The 15,614-nt window shown below is 35.8% G+C and overlaps 1 protein-coding gene across 2 annotated transcripts; it reads left to right on the plus strand.

Moving 5' to 3' along the window:
- The first annotated feature begins 12,653 nt into the window (after nucleotides 1-12,653).
- Nucleotides 12,654-14,871, plus strand: LOC148845200 (protein LATERAL ROOT PRIMORDIUM 1-like). Of its 2 annotated transcripts, none has more exons than XM_088956253.1 (3): nucleotides 12,654-13,148; nucleotides 13,240-14,219; nucleotides 14,327-14,871. In XM_088956253.1, the coding sequence occupies exons 2-3, from the start codon at nucleotides 13,502-13,504 to the stop codon at nucleotides 14,659-14,661; spliced, it is 1,053 nt and encodes a 350-aa protein (XP_088812379.1). In that variant the 5' UTR covers nucleotides 12,654-13,148; nucleotides 13,240-13,501; the 3' UTR covers nucleotides 14,662-14,871. The 2 variants fall into 2 exon arrangements, with proteins under 2 accessions (XP_088812379.1, XP_088812380.1); XM_088956254.1 differs by having other exon boundaries at nucleotides 12,663-12,795.
- Nucleotides 14,872-15,614: the final 743 nt, after the last annotated feature.

Below are 15,614 nucleotides of genomic sequence, written 5' to 3' on the forward strand. Positions count from 1 at the left end.
AGTACAGATTGACATATGCTAATATGCCCCAACCGGCATATCGACTTGATTGATTGGGTCAATGTAGGTCTACCACTTAACCCGACCACCATTACATCCCTATTATTCTTTTGACATTTTGGCATGTCATAAACGTTTCAATAACCCAGCCTGGATTGATGGCCGGGTCCCAGATAACTCAAAGAAAAGAAATACCAACCTGGCAAACCCCAACTCATCTGTCATCTAAGAAGCATTCTTCTTTCATGGGGTGGCGAGACAAAAATCAGTCCAAACAAAATTAGAAACCAAACAACCTCTTACTAGAACAGGAATAGGGACAGTTTGAATATTGAAATTTGAATGACTCCTTGTGCCCTCTTAGCTAAACCTGCCTAACTTGTAATTAAATTAGCTGGGGCTTCCCTTCTTCCTGTCACTGTATTGGAACAGTAGTGAATTCAACGGATTAATATTCCCCCTCTAGACAAATTATTGGAGCAATAAAAGATGTTGACCACAAATCCTATGGATTGGGGCCATAGGGCTTATTAAGCTTTAGCAAAAATCTAGGGAGAAAAAGTAGCATCCACAAGTAAGTAAGCTTTTTCTATTATTTTCTTTTACTGGAATGACCTCATGGAATTGTTCCTATTTGAGTTCTTTTCCTTTTAACATGTTCTCGGCAATGCAGCAACCAAAGGGTCCCACATGTTCTACCAACTCACATACTCCCATATGCCAAGTTTCAAAGGAGGGCTACATATATTGAAATTTGGAACTTATTCTACTTTCATTCATTAAACAATAGAATCATGCTGGGAAATTTTATAAGGTAAATTACCAACAGCCACCCTGTATTTAGTGATATTTATTTCGTGGCAATGACTCCCTGAGATTTTTTTATTTCAATGCTTTGCCCTCTGCCGTTAGCATTCTTTTAAACATTTCTAAAACCCTATATCATTGATATCTTATTTTATGGGGAAAATCTATGATATGGGAAAGACATGGTATAGAAAGAGTTTTGATCAATTGGTCAAAAGTCTCTTATGAATTTGGATAAATAGCACCTGATTGGTTATTATTTTTATAATTCTAATTGACTGATCAAAAGTCTCTTATCATTGTAGAACACTATTTTATGAGATCATTTTGCCTTTTTACTTTAATTTATCTAAAATCTCAACTCTCGCATTTTTTCTTTTTGCAAATTTTTTCAATAAAATTCATCTTGAGAATGCGTAGAGAATGATCAATTCACCAATACTTTGAAAACAATCTATGCTTTAGACTGTCTCTGTTTGTTTTTTTTTTTTTTATCCATCATATATATTAGGTTAAGGTTCAAATGTATCAACGTGTATCAACCCAATATGGATTTTTAGGGTCATTAGCAATCTAAACCATAAGAATTAACTGACTTCTCTTGTTTTCATGTTTAATAGTTGGTGTGACATCCTATTTTGTCAAATCGTTAAATCACCAAAACAAGAGTAACAAAAAGTTTATATACCGGTTTACAGGAAATCGAATTGGACCGACCAGTCATATCAATTGAACCGTGACGCGTGTCTATATCTAATTCGGTCACGTAGAAAACCATCCAAAATCATCTGATCAGCCGGCTAAACCAAAAAACTGGTAAACCATCCCCAGTTTCCTAAAACCACATAATGTCTTATTACAAATAGCCCACTTCATTATTTGTGTTCTTTTATGAATATTTAATGTATAGATTGCATTAATAGACATGTGTTTTAAAGAAAATGTGAGTTAGAAGGTTTGAAGCTTAATCAATTACATTACAATATAAAAATACTAACCATCTCTATATATACACGCATTCAAGTATAATATTGTGTATAATATATTACTAATAGTATTTATGTGATCCATGGCATCATGCTTCAACCTCTGATTTGACTGTAGTCAAACCTCTGGCCCATAAACCTCTCCCCTTGTAGTTCTATGTACAGTTCAATTCTTTGGACATTGATAAAAGATTTAGGGTTCAGATTTACCAAAAAATCATAGCTTGAAGGAATGGTGACGGACATCATGGAGATAGGAAGCTGGAAAAAAGTTCATTTTTCGTTTTTTTTAATTTATTTTGTTGTTCAGGCTCAACTTGGGAAGAGTACGAATACAAATATAAAGTCTAGATATTTACTATACATGGTTTTGTATTGTACATATTTGTATTTGTACCCTTTCTAAACTGAGCATCAGGCTGTATTTAGTTGCGGTGCAATTTTATTTGCATTTGTGCAAATGCATGAAAGTCAGATGAAAAAAAAAATGCAAATTTTTATTTAATTTTGTTTTGTGTTTTATTGTATTATGTTTCATGTCTTAATTTACTTCATTTGTAATGCAATCAAATAAAATAAATTAAAATTTGAAACAAAAATAATTCAGAATTTACACTCAAATCATTTGCGCTGCCATAACTTTGCATCCATACAAATTTATTTGCATTGCAACCAAACACAGCCTCATAAACAAAATGGACTGAAAATCAATTGAATGATAATTGAACTGATGCCAATTTAGTAAAAGCACAGCATTCAAATCCACTTTACTAATAATTACAATATATATCTAAAGAATATACGAGTTAAATCGGCCCACCCATATATTGAGCTTAAGTTTAATTAATTATAAATGGGGGCAGGTCTCACATTATCTCACAAAACTGTTAAACCAAAATGTTTAAATCGTTAGGTGAGGTTTATGAATAGGTTTTTATTCTCTAACATTATATCTCTAAAATAATTTAAAAATCAGTCTAATATTCTCTTCTACATGAATGATGAATTTCTTGTTCAGATATATTTTTCATGGGACTATATTAAGGGAGTAATCCATCTTCCAAACCCGTAATCTTGCAGCCTCAACTAAGATGAAATTTGATCCCAAATCTCCGTCTACAACCATCAATAGACCTTACCAATGAACTAATTGATGTCTTCTTTTCAATAGCTGCAAAATTGTCCCCACTACTTAGTTAACAACTTAAAATCCACAACATAATACTCAGATTCACATTGCACTCTCCATTATTGTGATGAAGAGAAAAACATTTGCTCTAGGACAAATCACCACAGATTTACTCCACACGTACAGTTCAACAAATGCATATATTAAACTGATTTGTAGAGCTTAGCAATCAAGGTGATTGAGACTTGCCACCATATTGGTGAGTTGTCCAACGCTCCACCAAATTATGAAACAAACGATAATTGAACCAGTCTTCCTCCTCGTGTAACTCATGCATATATATTGACCACCATTGTCTATCTCATGCAACCACAACTCAGGCTCAGTTTGGAAAGAGTATAAATGCAAATATATACAGTAAAAATATATATTAAATAATATAAAATACAAGGTTTTGCACTTGCATATTTGTATTTGTACTCCTTCTAAACTCACCCTCAATAACTACTTTGCACCTATCATACAAAGACAAAAATGCAAGGTTTTAAAAGCCGGATCAGACATATAATCGTTCTAGAGACTGGTCCCCAGGTTGAACGGAGTAACCATCCAATTTGAATGGATGGTCTATTCTGACTTAAAAAATAAATAAAATAAAAAATGACAAAAAATCATTATCCAGATCGACGATTTGACTGTGATTCAAGTGATTACTAACCAAATTAATGAGTTTTTTTACCAAAAAATGATTTTGGAGTGAAACAGAACTGATTACGTGACTGGTTCCTAGGTCAACCAGTCCAATTTCCAAAACCATACAAAAATGGAACATTGACAGTTTATCAAATAACATGTTGCACTCATTGTTTTGAATTGGGATTTGCCTCTCATAGAGTGCTCGTCACAACCACATCCCACCATTCAACTTCTTTCATGAGCAATTTATAAATTAAAATTTAAAAGAGAATATACGGTTGTTATTAATTAAAAAAAAAAAAGAGGTCCAATTAATTCAATGTCAACAAAAGGGCTGAAGAAGATTTCAAGATTCCACACATTAAAATCGAGAGGGGTAATGAATGTTTCAGGCAAATCGCAAGATTCCTCCACATAACTAAAATAGAGTAGAAGTTGTTTAGGAAAGCTCTACCCTTTATCCAATATTCCTTGTTCTTGTTGACTCCACCCATAAAGGAAATTACAATTAAACCCACAAACATGGTTTCAAGTATTGATAGCAAAAAAAAAAGTGTTTCATGCTTTTAAACAGGACAGTACTTTTTTTTGAGGTCGATGTTTCAGGATAGAATAGTGTTTGGGTGAATTCAAAAACCGATACATATAATACGATATGCACTGATATATTGCAATATATCTACCTTACTATTTTTTGGGGTATTAGCATTCTTCTACAAGCTAAGAAACTAGCCACGTGGAAAAATCAGGTCAAGTAGGAGGAAAGGTAAGACTCGGTCCACACCAGACGATCAGACTTTTAAAACCAAGAACTGGTGACCTAGGGCCTTTTTGCGTCCCAATTAAATGACAGTCTTCACAGGTTTTTATGGGCTGAACGGGCTAATTGCCGTGTTAATCGGGACCCATGGAGCATTCTGGTTTTGTAAAAGATTTGTTTCGTAATGGTAATTGGGTAGGGATTTCTTAGAGGATCGCTTTACCAAATCAATTCAGACCCGAAAATATGCACCAAACTAGTATCATTGGTTTTTGAAAATTTGTAGACTGAAACCGAATCAAAACCAATGGATTAACTGATTGATCAGTTCGCACCCATGTATTATTTCTAAAATTTGAAAAATAAAGAATCAAACTTAGCCATCCTGCACCGTGTATTTTTTCTAAAATTTTAATTAGAATTTTTCAACATTGCATTGCTTTTAACATTTTATATATAGACCAAAAGACTAATATTTTTTAATTAATTCACCAATCTTAATTCCAAATCAAGGAAGAGGGTCTTGTCCGTCGACATCAAATTTTTTGCCAAACTCTCATGAAATTATTATTTCATATTCACCTATAATTTGACAATGTATGTGGTATTAAAAAAAGTAGATTCATGCAACTTAATATCTCCTAATTGGGGGAAGGTTTAGTTGAGTTTTGTTCAGTAATAAAAGGTAAAGCTTATTATTCAAGAGCATAAATAATTGTTACTTGTTCATTTCTCATTGTACTTATCTAACATGCTTTTATTGAGATCATATCTCTGCCCCACAACACCCCACAGCATATTCCCATCGTGTATTGGGAACATCTCCCCATGATATACATTAATATATCATCGGGAGATATTCCCAATACACAGCGGGAATGTGTTGTGGGGTGGCTCCTTGTGGGGCGAAAATGTGAACTTGCTTTGATCTTAAGAGTTTTGACCTAGTAATCATTTTTTGAAATTTAGAAGATTAATGATAAACTATTGTACAACTTTGATGAGAAAAAAAAAATATTGGGAGATGAGGATCAATTAATGTATAATAGTATCTTTTAAAGAAAAAAAATATCATAATTGATCAATTTGGGCTTCTTTCACCATCATCATCATCATCCAAATCTTATCCCAATTATATAGAGTCAGTTACATGAATTGTATTTTGTCATTCCATTCTATTTAATTTCATACCCTACCCTTGCCAATTTAATATTACACTTGGGTTAATATGTAGTTGTTATTTTTTAAGAGCACTCTAGTATAAATACGAAAAGACAAATAAAAACGCATGAATATAACATCTTAGAGAAAAATTTAATATTGATTGCTAACTTGATGAAATCCTTTTTTTTTTATTCATGGTGTAAAACAATTATATGATATCAATTTCACAATAAATGAAAAGAAAGAACGCTAACTATCAATAAAAATTACACAAACAATATATATTACCATGAGAAATATTCACTACATATTGTGAAATAAAGGCATTGTTTGTTTAAGATACAAATGCCGAACCAGGGTATTAGAGTGTTCGCGAGCGCTTGTTTGAATAAAAATTCACTACATGTACCCCGGTTCACGTTTGCAAGCGTTTGTTTGAAACATAATTATTAGAGCAAAAATATATTTTATAACACTTTTATACTCTGAGAAGAGAGCATTATTAAATTTATTTTTTGGATACAATTTTGTGTTTATTAGATAATTAATTTTTTGACCAAAATTAAAGCATTGATAAGATAATTAGAGCATTTAATGATAATCCTACACTTTACACTGATTTCAAACAAGATGAATACAAAAATAATTTAAAATGTGAACCATATTTAGATTCATGAACTGAAAAATGGGTAAATATGTAATATACATATATTTGGGTTTGAATTGCAATCAAACGCAGCCAAAATTGAAAATTATTTCACCCTTATTTTTTGTTTTTATTAATATTATTATGTTTTTTTGGGGGGGGTGGGGGAGATGGGAGGAGGGGAAACTGTTGTGAGCTTGTGACCTGTGATCAATGTTTGTAAGCGTTATGGAAAGCGGAAACCGACAAGATGTGACTCACCATGTCTGTAGCGCGCAGCACTGAAACTCATTTTAAGGGCGAAGAGAAGAATCAAGAGTTGCATAAGTTCCTCTCTTCTAGACTTCTCGGGCAATAAATCAATCAATAATCCCATGATACCATGTTTCTTGTCTCGAGGGTGGCGGACACGTGTACACGAAAAGGACTTGTGAGCATTTATGCCAAAAGTGTGAAGACAATCACGATCAGTAGATCAAGTGGTGGAGATTATCCCATCAACATCAGAAAAGGTGGGTCCACTACGGCCACCCCACCCCCAAATGACGCAAATAAACCGTCGTCACAGTCGGTGATCATATCCTTAGATTTTTACAACCTCCCTCCACGTGATACGTTGGAATCAACTCAATGCATTTTTTATTTATTACTATCTTAAAAAAAGACTTTTAGAAATAAATAATTAATCAATTAAAATAAAAGAAGCTCAGAACAATGGATAGAGCTCGGTGCTCAAGAAATCCATCATAAAGACAAGGGAACCAAATTTACGGAGGTGGCACGCTGGCAGTGGGGCCGTACGGTTGTGGGTCCCATCCCTGTGGGCCCCACTTCCCCCACCACCTACCAATAATTCCTCTCCTAGAATTATTTTATCGTTTTCCTATCTTTTTAACTTGAAAGTGAGTGAGATAGATTTCCTTGATATTTTATTAATTGGACTTTTTTTTAATTTTAGAGAGAGAAAGATGACCAGAGGAGAGAGAGAGAGAGAGAGAGAGTATTTGCTTGTTGGGTTGTATGTGAATCATCCATTTCTACATTTTCCTCATTATCATTCTTCTTTCTATATTTGACAAGTTAAGTGATTTTTTTGATAATAAATCAGAAGTTAAAATGGAAATTAGAGGCTTAAGGGGGGCGTTTGGATGGAAACCCGTTGAAGGGATGGAAGATAGGTGACGTGGCTTTGAAGGGATGGATGGGCCAGCCACACATATCTCGAGAATCCCGGAGGAGGACAGTTGTCTCACACTTGGAATATGTTCAATTGCTACTTCAACGGTGACAGATGGGGACGTTTGACATTGGAGTCCTTGATGTGGGACTTGACTTTGAAATCCATTTTAAAAAATTAAAATAAATAAATAAATAAACAAAGGAACAGGAAATAATGTCCACCTCTGAGGGTGTCTAATCTAGGCTTAAGGGGGTGCAATTTGGCAAAAAAATTGCCACGTAGCAATCATGCATAGTGTTGAGTGAATCCCACCTATAGACCCAGCAGCTTTTCCTTTGTCAACCTCAACCATTAGGTTTGAAGCCCTACTCTTGATGGAGGGTTATACTTAAATAAAAAGATTGAGTGGCTTAAAGTCTAAATTTGCTAGGATTGAAACTTTTCAATTGGGGGATCATAAAACAGCCAGCCCTATGAAGTCACACTCAAGAGTGGAAACCCATGTTCAGACTTCAGAGTTCAAGTGGGTTTATGAGATCATAGAGCAGCATAGCTTCAATACATCCCTGTCAGCAGAGGTCCCAATCTAACAGTTTTTGACGAAGGAGAAGGACAATGGCTGTTGATCTTTAGAGGAATGAAGATGTTATTGACTCCAAATATTCCTTTTGATGTTGAAAAGAGCTTCTCTGTATCTGAAAAATGCAGGCTTGGAAGTTGGAACTCCATGGTCAAAAGGTTTAATTCAACCTATTCCTAGAACTTGCCCTTGTTAAGGGGTGATCACCACTTGTACAGTTTGGTGACTGCCCTTCCTCTTTACTCTTTCCCTATTGGGCTTGAAGGGTGGTGCCTCCTCAAAGCCATTGGGATCCTGGGTGAACCCCATCATTTAATGACACTTCTGTTTTCTATTCCCCCTTTATTAGCCTATTTCCCTTCCTCAAAGTCAAGGACTGGACCTATGTATTAATGGAAATGTGGTGGGTCCCACTTCATTCTCATATTGAATATTATTGTTTTCCCAATGGAGGGGTGGTGTATAATTGGTATAAGTCACTACTTTCATGCATAGTAGAAGATACTTTTGGATTGATTCGATCCTTTGGGTGTAGGGATTCAAACTTTAAATCGTGTACTTATGATTAAACCCAAGCAATGTTTTAAACCCTGGTTCAATGACCGAACCGCTTTTCCCTCTGAGTTAATGGGTTAGCACTTGGACCTCAGAATCAACCCATCACTTTATCATTTGTTAGAAAATAAGGGTTGAAACAAACCAGCTAGCCTAAATAAAATAGCATTCTACTATATTCTTATAGCCATTTATTTTCTAGAATTTTTTAAGGAAAAAAAAAGAACAAATAAATCCTGCCTTCTCTTTTCCTTTTTTTTTTTTCTTTTTCTGTGGGGGCTTATCTTGTAGAAAATTCTCATATAGTGAAAGTATGAAAGGACTTTCAATTATTGGTTTCTAAGATTTAATCATTTTTTTTTAGAAAAATAAGGGTTAAAAATAAACAGTCAAAATAAAAATTCATTCTACTATTTTTCTTAAAGCATTTCTTTACTACAATTTTTAAGAAAAAGCAAGTGAATCCTTCCTTCTCTTTTCTTTTTTTTTCTTTTTTTTTTTTATTTGTTGAGGCATAGCTTGTAGAAAATTCTCATGTAAAGGACTCTCAATTATTGCTATAGTTTTTCCCTTCCTTTCCTTTTCCCTCATCCATGTGAATGGGTGAAATGGTAGAAATTGCCTCGTGACACACAATGTGTTATATTTTCCCTTGCATAGAGTTCTTAATGATTTCTCAAATATAAAACTTGATGGAAAAAGTGATACTTTTGCCACGTGGAAAAGAGTTATTTGATTCGGAAAGAGAGTGATGGAGATTGAGAAAGCCCATGTAAAACTGCCAACTAAGTTGTCACGTGCACAAATAAAGTTCAAAGTATATGTCATAAGAGAGAGAGATGATTGTTTCCATACTTGGGAAGCTTTGTAAGTAGAGAAAAGTCCATGCACCTTTGGGAGGTAGCTTATGATAACTACACTGTTATTGATGTTGCTATTAATGCATTCTTTTATTTTATATCAGAAATTCCACTGACAGTATTAGTGTATTACTAATAAACATTAATACTCTGCTCGCTTTAAATGCTACCTGTTGGCTTTATGTGAGCTAGCTTTTGTATACTCATGCTAAAGTTACCTCCAACTTCATTCCAATTTCCAATATAGTAGCAGTTTCTTAGAAGTATTAAGCTACTTTTTTGCTATTTTGGTGGTGGTGGTGGTTGTTGTTTCATTAATTTTTTTGTTAGATGTGAGCATTCAGATCCAATAACTTTATAATTTTATTTACTTATTTACTATTTTTATTATTATTATTATTTAGTGTAAAATTTCAGACTGACAAGTGTGAGAACATGGGCTCCAGCTTGAGACTCCATGGAATTAAGGTATTCATTTTGTACAAAAAATTATCAAATATTAGGACTGTACCCAACTTATCCCTCTAAAGACCCTAGATAGCTAGAACCAAACATTGGGTAATGGCTTTATTATTGTTGTTGTTGGGAAGGAAATGCTTTTAAGTGTATACATTAATAGTGTTCAAATATGGCACCCATTCTTTGAGAAATTTTACAAGCAAACCTGACAGCCTTAATGATATATTGTCTCAAGTTTCTTCCATATAATACATTTTAATTGCCACTTTTTCCTAATTTGATGGTTCATAGTTTGCTAATTCAATTTAAGTGGTATTCGGTAGCATGTATATATCGTGGATGGGATCGTTTTGGTCCAATCCATTGTAAAATATGGCGTTATGCTATGTGTAGACGATCATTGATGGGCCACACCCCAATTTATCGTTCATAGTATTTTCTTGTGGCTGGTCCACACTATGGTGTGGATAGTTTGTGGGAAGGTTTTAGTGAATGCACTTGTATTATTTTGGTCCAATTACTCTAATTTTATTTAATCTTTTAAAATTTTTAAAATTTTAATTTTTAATATATTATCAATAAAATAATAAATTTTAATGTTAATTCTAGCATAAGTCTGACGGTTCTCATTCTCAACTCTTTTTTATTATTTAAATATTTATCAATAAAATAATATTTTTTTATTTCTTTAATTATTTAAAAATGTAATTGTTGTTTACATATTGATGCTTTTTTTTTTCAATTTATTTACCATATAAAATGCAAAAATTAGACATTTATGATCAACTGTGTAGATCTCCCATAAAATGTATATGAAATACATGAAATAAAAAAGTGTGGTGTGGACCAATCCACACTACGCCTATACAACACCACCATGGGTGTGGATTGGTTTGATCCACACAATCTATCCACAATTAAGAAAAGTTGTGAACTATGGTGTGGTGCGGATTGGTCTTTACCACAAAGTGTGGTGTGGATCAGTCCACACCCACCAATTTCTCATCCACACTACAGAATACACACTTTAGCTTAAAATGGGGGTTGTAACTAATTAGTCATGATCATGGGTCTCAAATTTAAGTCCATTTAGCTAAATGAGCTTCAGCAGAACCTAGGCCAACTTTGCTTGACTTATAGGCTTTATGGATTTTAAAGATAGGGTTTCTATATATCTCAAAGACCATTATTTATTATAATTAGGCAAGTTGGTCCCATCCAACACATGATTATAGCTTAAGCTCTAAAAGTATTGAGCTTAATATTCAACTAAGATTGCCAATTCTTGTGTATCGTCCTCCCAAGCCTAATGTTCTTTTGATTTCATGAAAGGGATATCTATTCCCAGAGTCAGAGTCGTAGATTATGTATTAGTTTGATTTTTTGGGTTTTTGCATATAAGAAAGAACAATGACATTTGAGAGTAATTTTTTTGGCCTAAACCGGCACAAACACATGACTTGAATTGGTTGAGTTCATTAATATCCCCACATATGTATGTATGTATGAACACACCCATCAAAATGTTTGGTAATACTAATTATTTTTTGTTGGCAAAAAAAAAATGGACCAAGTTTTTACCAATTAAAATTTGAGTTATGTCCAAACAAAAACATGTTTTGTATTTTTCATATACTATGATCTGCTAAGAATGTACCTAATACACCTAAAAAAAATATAGAGGGAAGCTATTGGGAATAAAAAAGAAGAAAAAAATGAAAAACATTTGCCCATTATATGCATCCATCTTTTAAAATTTTGGTAGGGAATGAACTCATCTATTCTGGGAGTGGGAGAGGTTGACTTAAGTAAACTAAATATTATGATCATTAGCCCCAACTAAGTTTGCCTTAGAAGGACCCATCAATCTCACACAATAAAAAGAAAATAAAATAATGTATTAGAGTACAGGATTGGCTATATTTAAGCACATTTGTCTGAGGTAATGGTAAGCTGGTCCCCAGGACAACAGTGAACTCATATGTTTACATTGGATTGTGGGTTTCACATCAAGAACTCAGGATCCAAGAGCAAAAACCCTAGGGTTCATCAAAGGACTAGGTGCTCATTGTATCTTACATCTCACTTTCACTTTCTATGTATAAATACTTTTATATTTATACCATTTTTTAATTATTTTCTCTCTTTCTCTCTCTCTTTTTTTTCCTCTCTCTCAAGGTTCATTTATCTCCCAATATTTAATTGGGTCATAAGAGTGATACTTGGGCCACGGGGAGCTACATCCACAAGTCTTCCCCAAGCCCACCACCACTTGGGTTTTGCATTCACTAAGGTATTAATTAAAGTCCAAACTCCAAACCAAAAAGGGTTTCCATTCATCCATCACGAGAGGGAGAGAGAGCTTTTGAAAAGCAACTTTCACATAGACTTATTAGCTGTGAAGACTGAAGCTGAAGCTGAAGTGCGCAACAGAGAAAGAGAGATTTGTGTTCAAAGTTCAAACCAATCGTGCAACTCCCCCGTTCTCTCCCACTTCATTTCATTTACGTGATTTTAAAATACCGCGATATTTTGAATTTTTAAGGAGAAAATAAAAATAAAAATAAAAATAAAAAGATAAAACGAAGAAAAGAAAAAGAGACGTATAGTAATGTACGGCGTACTCGTAAACCGATACACAACTGTTCTGACTACTGGAACCCGACAAATCTGCCCCCCTACCGAAACGAAACGGATTCATTCATTACTTTAGCGGTATCTGGAAGGACAATTCAACAACCCGGAATCCGATACGAAACGATAAATTGAGGAGAGAGAGAGAGAGAGAGAGGCACAAAATAACAAAAGCCCCAAAACAAAAAGCCTCGTCTAGAGAGACTATTAGCGGAAGCCAAGCAGTTTAGCTTTTCAGGAGACCGAACACGAGTAGCACACAAAGTGAGAGAGAGAGAAGCCCAGAAGAAAGAAGCAAGAAGAGAAGATGAGAGAAGAAATATGGAAGGAAGAGAGGAGGTCGGTAGCAAAGAACAAATAAAAACAACAGAAGAAGATAGAGTCGTTATTTGCATTTTTTTTATCTCTGCTGCTTCTGCTCTTTCTCTTTCTCTATCTCTCTCTTCTGGGTCTCTGTGGAGCCGAAGCGCAGTGGTCTATCTCACACACACTCTCTCTCTGTCTTTCTTTCTTTCTTTCTATGAATACTTTTTAGCAGAATCGTCAGTGACAGTAGTAGCAGCAGTAGCAGCAGCGGCAGAAGCTGTTGTAGTAAGAGAAGGAAAACCAAAAAGAAAAATCACAAGATCTCACTTACTCTCTCTCTCCTCTCACTCTATCTCAGAAGAATTTCAGAGTCCCCACTAAACGCAGTAGGATAGATTGATAGATTTTTAAGATTGGACTTTCTTTTACTCTTTTTTTTTTTTTAATTTTTTAATTTTGATTTTTTTTCGGTTTTAGATAAATAGGAACATTGGATTTATTAGCAGAAGCAGCAGTTGTGGCTACTACAAGGAGGTTACCTTCCGATTCTGGAGCTTTTGCAGACTGGGTGGCTTCGTCCTCTACCACCGGTCGCGCCGACGACCTTTCCCTTGGTTTCAATGCCGGGGCGGCCGGAGGAGGAAACGGAAGCGCCACTGCAACTGGTGGTGGTGGTGGTGGACCTGGTGCCGGGTGGTCGTCTTCAACTCGGCAGATTAGTTATGGGCTCCCGCCGGAGATGGGTATGGTGGGTCTGCGTGACGTTCTTGTTGTTGCTCCGGCTTCGTCTTTCCATCACAACCAACAACACGAGCCTATCCTCTCCGACCACCACCACCAAATTAGCAATTCGAATGCCGCTACGGCTCTTGGAGTCGGCGTCGGTGTCGGCGTTATTCCTCTCCTTACTGCATCTCCTTGTCTCGCCCCAGCTAATGTTGGAATCGACGATGGAGATAATATGAACAATCGTAATAGAGGTTGTGGAATTAGCTTGTGGCAGAACCAGCAACCTCACCACGGGAATTATCTCAAGAAACCCATGTTGATTGATCACAACAATTCTGAGAATTTGCTTAACAGTAGCAACAGCGGTGGTTGTGGCGCCGCTGGCAGCGGTGGGCTTGGTGGGACTACAACGACTTCCACGGCGACGACGTGCCAAGACTGTGGAAACCAGGCCAAGAAAGATTGCAGCCATCGCCGGTGCAGGACTTGTTGCAAAAGTCGTGGCTTTGATTGCTCTACTCATGTTAAGAGCACATGGGTCCCCGCCGCTCGACGACGTGAACGTCAGCTCTCGGCTACTGCGGCTGCCGCTGCAGCTGGATCTTCTGTCTCTACTTCTGCTGTTAAGAAGCCTAGGCTCATCTCTTCGCAAACTACGACGGCTTCTCATACTTCAACATCAAATACAACTCCTCCCAGAAGCTTCGATACCAGCTCTAGTCATCAAGGTCTGAAATTTGAGACTCTCTCCACCTACATATTTCTCATAATTGCTTTTCAACGTTCTGTTAGAGTAAATCGGGATGAATTTAACTTGGGTTTTATCGAATTATAGATGCAAGCTTTCGGGAAACATTGCCAGGGCAAATCCGTGCACCGGCAGTCTTCAAGTGTGTTCGCGTGACTGCCGTCGAGGACGGAGAAGACGAGTATGCTTACCAGGCGATCGTAAAGATCGGTGGGCATGTATTCAAGGGTTTCTTATACGATCAAGGTGTTGATGGGAGAGATGGGTTTCCGAATATCTCAGAATTGCATTTAGGGGGTGGGAGTGGTGGTGGGAGGAACGGTAATTCGTCGTCTCCTAATATGCTCGACCCGTCTGATGTTTATGCCGCCTCCGGCGGTGGATTGCTTGGAGGTACGGCCTATGGTAACCCAATAAATTGAATTATCTTCCGGGATGATGTACCCGGTGGCAGATTTCAGGGCTCTCGGTGGTGACCGACAATGTCGTCGGGTTCTCTTATTCATCTACTGATAATGAATACCAGGCTCTCAGTAGATTATTCTTGTAATCTATGTATCCCTTCTAACTGTTATGGTTCTATTGTTTTCATCTTCTCTATTGATTTCTTCCTCTTTCTCTTTTCTTTTGAATTCTCATTTTATACGAAGAATCCTCACTTTGCCCAACAAGGTAGAGCAGCTACTATATTTCAACAATGCAAGAAATGCCATTCGAGTCGGGGAATTAACTTGTGAAATCTCCCAACAAAAAACTGTTGTGTGCTAAACATTTCTACTATATTTTTGTTACTTCTCCTTTTTGTCACACATCTGTATTCTGAGTTGAAGAAAGCTTTAAAGTATCTATGACTAATAAAGGGGAAATCTGCAGCTTCTCCACCATTTTACCCAGCTTAAGCTTTGTGATGTTCTTTGTATTTTATTCTCGCCTGTGAAATTTGCTCCACTATTGGTTAGGGTTGATTGGTGATTCTATTTTTCATTTTTGTTTTTTCTCATATACTTTATTCTTGTCTGGACAAGCCCCCAACAGTCATATTCTCAGCAGTTCAAACTAGTGTTTGATCTATAATGCTCTCTTAATCGACATTGATTTCTTAAAAGAAATCATCTTGGGCTGTATGCTTTATTTTGTTTCATTGTCATCATCAAGAAGTTAACGTGGAGGTTCTCATTACTATGCAGCTTTTGACACTGGCAGGATAGCTGTTGCAATGTCATTGTCATTTATTGTCAAAGCAAATTGAAGCTTTATATTGATGTCCTTTTCTTTCTACTTTATTGTTATCGTTCCTTCAATGCAGGCAACATTGTAATTGCATGCATGAAAACTGTTTAGTTTAGTGTTTTCTGCATCAGCCTTAGCTGTTGCA

This window comes from Nelumbo lutea, chromosome 7, assembly GCF_056320005.1.
Source record: "Nelumbo lutea isolate HS-2025 chromosome 7, American lotus-T2T, whole genome shotgun sequence".
In the NCBI taxonomy this organism is placed as follows: domain Eukaryota; kingdom Viridiplantae; phylum Streptophyta; class Magnoliopsida; order Proteales; family Nelumbonaceae; genus Nelumbo; species Nelumbo lutea.